Raw genomic sequence first — 10432 nt, forward strand, 5'->3', positions numbered from 1 at the left:
CCCCCTCCTCCCCCTTCTCCCTCCTCCTCCCCCTCCTCCTCCTCCCCCTCCTCCCCCCTCCTCATCCTCCTCCCCCCTCCTCATCCTCCTCCCCCTCCTCTTTCCCTCCACCCCCTCCTCCTGTTTTCCTCCTCTCTTTCTCCCCTTTTTTCTCTCTTCTTCTTCCATCCTTTCCATCCTCTCTTCTCTCTTTTCTTCCTCCTACCCCCCGACTCCTCCCCTCTTCTCCTTCCCTCTTCTCTTCTCTTCTCTTCTCTTCTCTCTTCCTCTTCTCTCTCCCCCTTCTCTTCTCCTCCAGCCCTCGTCCCCTTCCTCCCACTTCTCTCCTCCCTCCCTCCCTCTCCTTTCTCCAGGACCTGCTGGTGTGCGGCCACTGGCAGGGAAACTGAGGCACAGACCCCCCTTGGGCCTGGAGAGCCACACACAGGTGCTTCACAGCCACAGAGAGGAGGCATGCCTTCTGACACACACGCTCCAGAGCTGAGGCCCCGGGCCTTGGCTCTCCCCACCCATCGCCTCCCCACCCAGCCTGGTAGCCACTGCCCGCTTCAGCTGTGTCCTTTTTCTGAGCTGCAGCGGGCCCCGGAGCACTCGCTCCAAACCCAGCCCTGCAGAAGGCCCCGGGGAGGGTCTGGCAGTGGCCGAGGGGCTCTTCCCCAGGTCCGGATGCCGGCAGGCAGGCGGGAGGAGGGGCGGGGTCGAGGCCGGGGTGCCCTCCTCCCCTCGTATGTCAGCTTTGGTTTCGCCCCTCAGTTAGGGGCGTCAGGCTTGTACCTGATGCCTCCAGTGGGGAGGGAGGGGCCCCGACACCGACCTGGAGCTCATCCGAGTCCACGCGGAGGCACAGAGTGCTCACGTGGTAGCCGTTGGTCCCTCGCAGCGGCCCCTCCCCTGGGACCGCTTAATGTCCCTGGTTGTCACCCCTGCACGTGGGAGGCCACCTCCCTGTCCGGCCCCAGCCCCGGGTTGCATCATCGCGAAGGTGGTCCGGGCCAGCCCCTCACGGCTGTGCCGCTGCCTTCCAGACGTGGACGAGTGCGCGGCCGAGACGCCTCCGTGCGGCGACCAGCAGTACTGCGAGAACGTCAACGGCTCGTTCGTGTGCGAAGGTGCCTGGGCATGGGCTCCTCCGGGGCGGGCACGCACCTCCTGGGCCCTGGGCCCTGCCGATTCTCCCTTTTCAAACGTTCACGTGACTTTCTTATGTTCTACCTACTTTAAGTTCTTTTTAATGTTTGTTTATTTATTTTTGAGAGAGAAAGAGCACGAGTAGGGGAGGGGCAGAGAGAAGACGACACAGAATCCGCAGCAGGCTCCAGGCTCTGAGCCGTCCGCACAGAGCCCGACGTGGGGCTCGAACCCACGAACCGTGAGATCACGACCTGAGCCGAAGTCGGACGCTCAACGCTCAACCGACTGAGCCACCCAGGCGCCTCTCTACCTACTTTAGAAAGTTGAAGGTGATGGGCGCCTGGGTGGCTCAGTCGGTTAAGCGTCCAACTCTTGATTTCGGCTCAGGTTATGATCTCAGGGTGGTGAGACTGAGCCCCGCATCGGGCTCTGCACCGAGCGTGGAGCCTGCTTGGGATTTGTTCTCCCTCTCTCTCTGCCCCTCCCCCACATGCACGTCCCTATGCACGGGCTCCCCTGCCCCCTCTCTCTCTCAAAAAAAAGTTTAAGGTGACAACCCCAGTGATAGGTACTTGTTACAGAAAATTCAAATGAGTTGAAAGTAATATTTAAAAGCCATCAATTCCTCGGAGAGGGAGCCTCTGTTACTAGTCCTGATACGCTCCCCAGTGTCCCCTTGCCTTTTTCACTCAACAACGCCGTGACCGTCTTCGTCCGTCCTGTCACGTCGTGTACGTCACGTACACGCGTGTGTGCGATTGCAGGGCACGTCGTGACTCCGCCAGTTTCTTCGACGACCTGTGTCGCTGGCTGTTTGAGTCAGACCAGTTCTCCCGCAGTTACGCACTTTGAGTTCCTTGGTAGATTAAAGCTTTTCGTGTTGGTCACTGTTTTCTCGCACTGGTTCCAAACCGCTCTGGGGGTGTGCGTTGTAGGGCCACGCCGTCCCCGGGAGGCTGGGGGCCTCCCCACGTGCCGCGTGTGCCCCTCTCTGTGATGCGTGGGCCTCACCCGGGAAGGGTATTCGTACTGAGCTCCCAGCCGCCTGTCATGAGGCAGGCGGCCACCCCCCGATACCGGCTCCAACAAGAGGGTGCAGAGGGTGCCTGTCCGTGGGCTTCCCGTGCACGGTCACTGAGTCTCCGCCCTGCCGCCTGAAGCCCGTGCTTGGCGGCGGGGGTGGGGTGGGAGAGGCCGGAGCACCCGGGTTCCCACGTGGCGTGGCGCCAGACCCCGTGTGCCCACGGGACAGTGTCCGATGTTGTCATTGCCTTTCCCCCTTGTTTCTAGAATGTGATTCCACCTGTGTGGGCTGCACGGGGAAGGGTCCAGAACAGTGTAAAGAGTGCGTCCCGGGCTACACCAAGGAGAGCGGCCAGTGTGCAGGTCAGTGCGGTTGTGTCTGTGCTGGACTGGGATGGAGCGCTGCAGGGAGGCCACGATGTGACCGGTCCCGTGACGGGCCGGGGGGCGGGGGGCGGGGGGCGCCGGCTCCGGCTCTTCTCCACAGACCCCATTCCTCCAGCTTCAAGAGCGTGTGACACGGGAGCAGCAGACGCCTCCCCCCCCCCCCCCCCCCCCCCGCCATGTGCGTGGTGCTGGTGATCCTGTGGCCTGGGGCTCCCGCACCCCACCCCCGTTTCCCCGTCAGCCGGGGGTGACCCGGCCCCCGTGGTCCCCTCCACAGTTGGGGCCGGCTGGAACCCACTCGGAAAAGGGCAGCGAATCCACCGACCTCGCTGGGCGAGCTGACGCCGGGCCTCCCGCCTCCTCGCCTGCGCCGTGCTTCTCTGCTTTCCGGCCGCGCGTGGCCTGACCCCCGACGCCTCTGTTAAACTCCGCCCTCTCCCTCTCTTCTCCGACGAGATGTTTCCGATCTTCGGCTTTCTGTGCGCGAGCGAGTTATGAGAATCTCGTGATCACGACGTGTGTCTGCCGAACAGAGGAATCCGTTACAGTGGTTACAGTGGGATGTCTTTACCGCAGACGTAGACGAGTGCTCGCTGGCGGAAAAAGTGTGCACGAGAGAAAGCGAGAACTGTTACAACACCCCTGGGAGCTACGTGTGCGTGTGCCCCGAGGGCTTCGAGGAGACAGAAACAGCCTGTGTGCGGACGCAGACCGCCGCGGACGGTGAGTGGCCTGGCTGCGGAGCACGGGCAGGGACACCGGCCACCGGGCCACAGCTGCCGGCTCGGAAACACACGAAAAGTGGCCCCGGGAGGGTGATGGCTGGGCTTCCTGGAAGACGAGAGGGTGACGGTCCCCGTGGGGAGTCCCAGAGGTCATGCACAGACTGAGGTGTGGGCGGGAAGCAGAGTCAGTGACACCGGAATCAGCAGGCGGGCTGACGGCAGAGGAGCCACCGGGCGGTCCCCACGTGGTCCCTGCGCCAGCTTCCCGGAGGCCTGAGGCCAGGACCCGCTCTGAGCCCGTGGGCAGGGACCCTGGCCTCCTCCGGCTTCCGGTGGCTGTGCGTCTTGGATCCCCGGGGCTTACAGCCCCATCCCTCCAGTCTCTGCCCCTGTCCACGTGGCCTTCCCGTGGCCTGTGCGTGTCCATGCTTCTCTCTCCCCGTATGGACACCAGTGACTGGAGAAGGACCCGCCCCAGTGACCTCACCTTACCTTGATCATCTGTAAAGAGCCCGTTTGCACACTAGGCCCAGTTGACAGCTCCTGGGGTTAGGAGGTCACCACGGCTCCCGGGGGATGTGGCTCTTCCCACGAGGCTCCTAGAAGTGCTGTGACAGCACGGAGTGGAAGGGACGGCGTCTTCCCCAACGAGTAGGTTGTGCCGCCGACTCCAGGAGCCCCCGGCCCCGAGCGGGGTAAAGCCCAGCGAGCGCACAGCCTCGTAGGACACCCCGAACACCAAGGACAGGAGCGCACCAGACGCCAAAGGGAGCGAGGACACAGCAGAGGACGGGACAGCAGCCACACGCCACCTCTGCTTTGGCGTGGCCTCCCCACCCACGCCCCTCACCATCATCCGGGCTCCCGTCCCGCCCAGCTGATTCCGGAGCGCCTGGCCGCCCCCCCCCCCCGCTGTGTTGCCAGCGGGCCGCCACGTCCGGGAGGAGCCAGCGCCACCCCGTCAGGACATTTGTGCCCGCGCTCCGCCCCAGCCCCATGAAAACCTGGCGGCCTCAGCCTCGGGGCCCTCGTGCGGGGATTTTACCAACCGATCTGTTTGTTTCCTGGCAGAAGTCCCAGAAGACCCAACGCAGCCGCCCGCACGGGAAGATCTGTGATGTGGGTCCGGAGCCGGAAGCCGGACCTGCCCTTTAAGTTATTGAGACTGACGCCCGGGAAAGGCGGCCCCCACACCCGCGCTCCTCCACGGACGGTCCAGGGCGAGCTGCTCCCCCTCAAACACTTGTGCCCATCTGGCATCTGGAAAAACCACAGTTCCTGCTTGTTCTTGAGCAGATTTGTATATTTTGCTACCGTTCTTTATAATAAAATTGACCATTGGAGGTAGTCAGGCACAGAACACGTGTGAGTTTGTCTCACTGAAAAGCACGAACGACTTGGGACGGAGTGAGCTCCGTCCGCCGTCGCTGTCCCCCCCGCTGGGGCTGGAAGGCGCCCCTGACCGCCCCGCACGGAGAGGACACAGCCCTGCCCACCCTGAGGCGGCCTGCCTTGGGCTTTCAGCACAAGGGATCAGGACAGCTGTGCCACCGACGGGCCCTCGGGCAGGGTACAGCCGGAGAGAAGCGTCCATCACAAGCCCCAGGGCCAGTTTCTCATCCTTGAATGAAGCAGCTGAGAATGATACAGGCTGTGGCTCCACGGGGAGGCCTCCCAGGGCCCCCCCCCCCCCCCCCCCAGTCGGCGCGGCCGCCCCAGGAACCCCCCACCCACGTGAACGCCCGGTTCCCCGAGCACCCTGCCTGCCCCACTGCCGTTACCCCCGCCCCACTGCCGTCCACATGGGGGTCACCCCGGGAGGCGGCCTCCTGTCTCCCGCTGTCCTGGCACCGAGGACCTCGGCATCCTCGCGACATCTTGTGGTACCTGCTCTGCGGGCCCAAGGTGGGCACCCCAGTGGCCGCAGGGGACACCCCTGCCCCAAGTCTTGTCCCAGGTTCTCCCCGGATCCCCGTGCCCCTCGGCTGGCCTCCCTTGCTCTGTTGCCATGTCTGTGCTGGGGGACAGGGAGCGTTCCCTCCCGGGCCAAGCGCCCCTGAAGTCCTAGAAGACAGGGCCGAGTTGACCGGGCAAGGCCAGCCTGCGGCTCTTGTCTAGGCCAGACCTGTTGGGGAGTTCACACGGGAGACAGCCCTTTCATCACGCTCTGGGGACCGGGCTGGAGGTCCAGGCAGTGGGAGCACGGTGGTGGGAGAGGTCACCACCAGACAGCTGACGGCCACATGAACTGGGAAGGGAGGACGCAGCCCTGTACTTGGGCGGCTTCCAGGGAACCCTGTGGGCTGGGGGCTTCGTGGAGGGAGGGAGGGCAAACCTGAGAGCCAGGGGCTGGTAGAGCCCCGCACGGGTGGGGGCAAGGACAGGGAGGCCCAGAAGGGAGGCCCTCGGTGGGTGAGGGACTCCCTCCACAGCCCGAGCCCCAGCAGAGGGCCAGGCCAGAGCAGGTCGGCATGTGGGACCCAGGCCAGGCCCAAGTAGTCAAAGCCACAGGCCACGTGGCTGGCATGGAATCAACCCCAGTTTCCAGTTGGAACCCAGAGGGTCCTGAGTCTGCCTGGTGGGTCACCTGGGCGGCAGCCCACCCCTCCCAGGGCTCTGTGGACAGTGGCGCCCCCTCCCCCCCGCTGCACGGGTGACCTTGGTAGGTGTCTGAGGGGCTGTCTCCCGGCAGTGGGAAGGGCCAGGCCCTGCCGTTGTGGATGCTAAGACATCCCTGCAGCTGGCTCCCCACGTTGGCCCCCGAGGTCTGTGGGGTCCTCTGTGGGGTCTGAACCCTGCCGTTTGCCCCACCGAGGCCCCGCCCTGGACCCCCACCATGGCACTCGGCCCGGGCCGCTGGGGAGGGATAGGGCCAGCGTAGGCATCTCCGTGCCGACAGCAGCTGTGGCCACAGGCCCGGGGTGTGTGCCCCATTGACCCCCCTCTCGTTCCGCTCAGGGCCCCCAGCCCCTTCGCTGCCTCTCTCCCAGGGGGAGACTGGAAACGCCAGGCTGACCTGGCTTCTGGAATCGCCGAGCAGGGTCCAGGTCAGGGCCTTCGTCCTGCTGGGGACACTGGGTCTGGCTCCTCTCTGCTCGGCTGTCACCCCTCAGAGTGGCCCCTTCCCCAAGTCACTTCCCTTCCCTGGCGGGGGGCGGGGGTTGTCTGCTCTGAGGCTGAGGTCTGGAGCCACTGGTCAAGCACCCCAGCCTCAGTCTCCTTGCCTGTGAACAGGAGCACGTCCCCAGACAAGGGACCTGGAGATGGAGGCGGAGGGCCCCACGCAGCCCCTGGTGTGTGTAGGGGGTGGACTGGGGTGAGGCGTGGCGGGCAGGGCGGGCTTGACCCCAGCAGCACCTTGCCAGGCCCAGCGTGGGGCTCAGGTGCAGGCAGGAGCCAGGTGCCAAGGTGCAGGGACGCAGGGGCTGCGAGCCTGAACGTCAGGGTCCCAACCGGGTCTCCGGGTGACTGTGGAACCCCCCCATCCCTGGTGGCGACCCCTGCCGAGGCCCTGCGGACCCCCCTCCGGCCCCAGGTCGGCCGCCAGAAAGGATAGCAAATGGACAGCAGGGACCCCTCCCTCAGGCGGAGGCACCGCCGGGCTCGGCTCGTGGGGACGCGGCCAGCAGGTGGCGCTGCAGGACCACCCCGGGCTCCCCTGCCGCGACTGGAGCCTGGGCCGGAGGTGGGTGGCCCTGAGGAGGGCTGAGGTCCCAGGGCAGGACACTCTGTGGGCGGTACCCCCCCCCCAGTCCCCTTCGCCGACGGAGATCAAACCTGTGGAAGAAACAGGGAGAAAGGAAGCCAAGCAGGACGCAGCCACCGTGACCCCGCGCTGTGGCCTCAGCGCCCGGCAGGGAGCCCAAACCGGATGACCCTCTGCTCCCTCTTCCCACCCTGGACACCCCCTGCGGAGGGGCCTGCAGGGCAGCGACCCGGCCCACCCTTTGCCTCTGGGACACCTCCTCCGGCCTCAGGACCACCGTCAGGCAGCCTGCCTCCCCTGCTGGCCCCGGGCACGAGGGGCCTGGAGGACAGGTGTCCTCCTCTGGGGACACAGCACCGCATGTGGGTCCTGGCGTGGCTTCCAGCCCCGCAGGGCGTGGCCTGTATGTACCCTGTCAGGCCAGGAGCTTCCAGAAGTGTGGTGTGTGAGAGCCCCGTGGTCACGGCCCACCCTGCCCCGGGTCCCCTGGTCTGCTGTGTCGTTCCGTGGGGTCCTGCACCACAGGGGCAAACGTTTGGTAAGCCGGTGTTCTCCACTGGGGGCCCCGGGGACATCGGTCACAACTGGGTGAGGGGGTGCTACTGGCTCAAGATGGGGGGGCAGGAAGCCGTTCAGCACCCTCAGTGCCCGGGATGCCCCCACGGAGAACGCCCCTGCCCCACCGCCCGCCTCGCTGGGGGGATGCTGACCTCAGGCCCGGGCCTCCGTCCCCGTGACGCTGACTAGGGGTAGCCGTGCCGGGCTCAGCCGCAGGACAGACACGTGAGGAGCCATCACCTCCACTGTCCTGGCCGTTCTGTCTGTACGCGGCCGTGCCACCCGATGAACACGGCTTGCCACCCAAGCTGATGACAGGCTGGCCGCTGTCACGCGGCCAAGGGGCTCTGTCCACCTGCCGCACGGTGGGTATGTTCCGGCAGGTGTGGACGCGGGATTTAAAATGTTCACCCCCGTGCCCGCCCCAGAGTCCCCTGTGTGCGTCTCCCCAGACCCCCGCGCCTGAGAGCACCGTTTTTCTCCTCCACGCCCCTGACTGGCCAGCTGGGCCGCTTGCCCACGGGCCCCCTCCGCCACTGTCATCGTCCACTTGTGCCCACATACTGTGCCGGCCGTCCCTGGACCGTGACGGAGCTTCTCCTCCTCCTCCGCTGGTCACAGGAGTTCCTGGGAGGCCGCACGTGGGAGCGGTGGGACTGACAAAGGGGCAGCGGCCGCCCGCGGGCGTCACACGGGTGGAGCCCACGCAGGTCCGGACCACCCGTGCCTGCAGCGTGCCACTGACCTGTGGCCTTGCCACGTCTCACCCCACGTGCCCGACCTCTTGACAGGGCAGGTCTGAGAAAGCCAGTGCCGGGCAGCCCGCCGTGGTCCTGTGACAGACGGGCTACTTTTCTCAGGCCCGGAGCCAGGCCCCTTCTCCCGGAGACACCAGCCGCCCTGGAGCCCCTTAGCTCAACGCAGCGGGCCCTGCGCAGCGCTGGCCTTCCGTGGCACTGGCACTGGAGCACAATTCAGGGGTGCACACCGCTCCAGCACCCCGAAGCCCCTAGGCCTGCGCTCCCCGTCCTCTGCCCGAGGGGGCCCCGTGCGCCTCAGGCCCCTGACCTCTCCCTGGAGAGCGCGTGTCCTGCGAAGGCCTCGCTGTGCTGATTCACAGGGTTGTCGATCCGGGGGACAGGTGTGCTGGGCCGGGGACCCTGGGCAGGAGAGTCACGGTGGCGGGGGGGACCACACGTTCTCTCCGAAAACGGTTTTGGATTCTCTTCCTCATCGGGACGGAGGGCGGTGCGGCCCAGTGTTTCCAGCTGTCCTCCCGGAGCCGTCACCACCGGCCTCTGGCCGCGGTCATACTGGCGGGTGTAGAGATGTGGCAGCACCAGCCTGCACCCAACAGTCTTTAAACGCGTCACTGCCCGGGAAGTCCTGCTGTTTCTGACTATCTGGGTCGGGGGCAGTTGTGGACGCTTCCGTGGCTTGTCCCTCACGGTGGCCAAGGGAACAAGGTCGGCCACCAAGTATGTCCACTCCACCTGTCCATTCTGGGCATGGGGAAACGGCCATCGGGTGCCCGTGTAGACAAAGTCAGGGACTAGACCCTGGCCACAATCACATTTGTGAGCCCCTGACTCACTCTAACAGGGGAGTCACGGTGACGCTTCGGGCCTCAGGTTACTGGGGTCAGCTGGAACCTCGTGTCCACAGCCCTCAAATGCTCGGGCGTGTCCCCTCCCCTGTGTTCAGTTATGGGGTCACGGGAAGGCCTGGCACCCTCCCCAGGGCACAGACTTACCTGATGTTGCAAAGTCTGCTTCCCGAGGACCCGGCCCCCTTTTATTCTCTGGGTTCTGGGTCTGAAATCTGCCTTAAGTCTGGAAACTGGGCAAAGAACCTTTCACTGGGACCTCCTGGCCGGGCATCCTCGATCTCTTCCCTTTGGACACCTGTCCGGCCTCCAAGAACACTGTGTTCACCACAACCTCGGCCCCTCAGGCCCTGGCCCAGCTCCACCTGCGTCCACCTAGCCCCTGGTGGCCGGGCGCCATCATCCCTGTCACTGTCCATTCTGCGACAGCCGCTCCCCGTCAGCAGACCCTGCCGGGAGCCCCCACTGACCTCCCCACAGAGCCGGTGCCTCTCCGCGTGTGCTCCTGGGCTGAGAGGGGTGGTGGGCTGCACGGTGTATCCTCCAGGCCACCTGAGGAACCCACCCCCTGCCACCCGGCCCCTTCCCAACATCCGCTGTGGCCCTTGTGACGGTCTGCCCTTTTCAAAAGCACCCCCCACACTTCTAACCGTCTTCCTGGCGCCGTGACCGCACCACCTTCTGGGTCCGAGTCCCAGACCTCAGGAAAGCCCCCACAGTCAATGAGCTCCCCTTAACCTGCCCGGGATGAGGTCCTGGGTCCTGAGACCCGAGTCCCCTCTGCCCTGCACTGGGCCACCATGTCCCCAACAGGTTATGTCACTACTTAGCTCCGGGAGGGATACAAACAGGTCCTGGGGGTGTGATATTCCTGTTTTCTTCAAGGAAGTCTTCCCATAAAGGCACGGGCACTTGTATAGGCCCAAGGACAGGCGGTTTGGGGGTCACCCCCTGTGCGCCATTCCCTCCAGCCAGCGCCTTCAAGGGAGCACAGCACACCTGCCAGGCTGGGTTCCACCCTCATGGGAGCCAGATCCTCTGACCACTGGGTCCCCCCAGGCTCCCCACGACATGTGACCCTTTCCCAGAGTGACAGGGGACGACACCATTAACCCATACTCTCGACCACCGCACTCTGCCCAGCCAGTGTGGCCCCCTCCCACACCACGGTGACAGTTGTGACCACTGGTGTTCCCACTGTGCGGAACGAGCCGGGTCCTCCTGTCCCTGCGGTGACCGTCCTGGACTGCCCTGGCTCTGTCCGCCTGTACTTGTTCCCAGAAGGGCAGTCGGTCC

The 10432-nt window shown here is 65.4% G+C and overlaps 1 protein-coding gene across 6 annotated transcripts in view; it reads left to right on the plus strand.

Moving 5' to 3' along the window:
- CRELD2 (cysteine rich with EGF like domains 2) overlaps positions 1-4626 on the plus strand; it is a 13796-nt gene extending 9170 nt beyond the window's left edge. For 2 of the 6 annotated variants that reach the window (XM_049626566.1, XM_049626568.1), the window contains 4 exons: positions 1026-1109; positions 2422-2517; positions 3118-3264; positions 4338-4626. In XM_049626566.1, the coding sequence (XP_049482523.1) occupies positions 1026-1109; positions 2422-2517; positions 3118-3264; positions 4338-4384 (374 nt within the window). In that variant the 3' untranslated portion in view covers positions 4385-4626. Of the gene's footprint in view, positions 1-298; positions 428-1025; positions 1110-2421; positions 2518-2818; positions 3265-4337 lie in introns of those variants that run through there. The other 4 variants (XM_049626564.1, XM_049626567.1, XM_049626565.1 and 1 more) reach the window with 4 other exon arrangements.
- The last annotated feature ends 5806 nt before the right edge of the window (positions 4627-10432 follow it).

Source organism: Panthera uncia, chromosome B4 (assembly GCF_023721935.1).
Source record: "Panthera uncia isolate 11264 chromosome B4, Puncia_PCG_1.0, whole genome shotgun sequence".
Taxonomy (NCBI): Eukaryota; Metazoa; Chordata; class Mammalia; order Carnivora; family Felidae; genus Panthera; species Panthera uncia.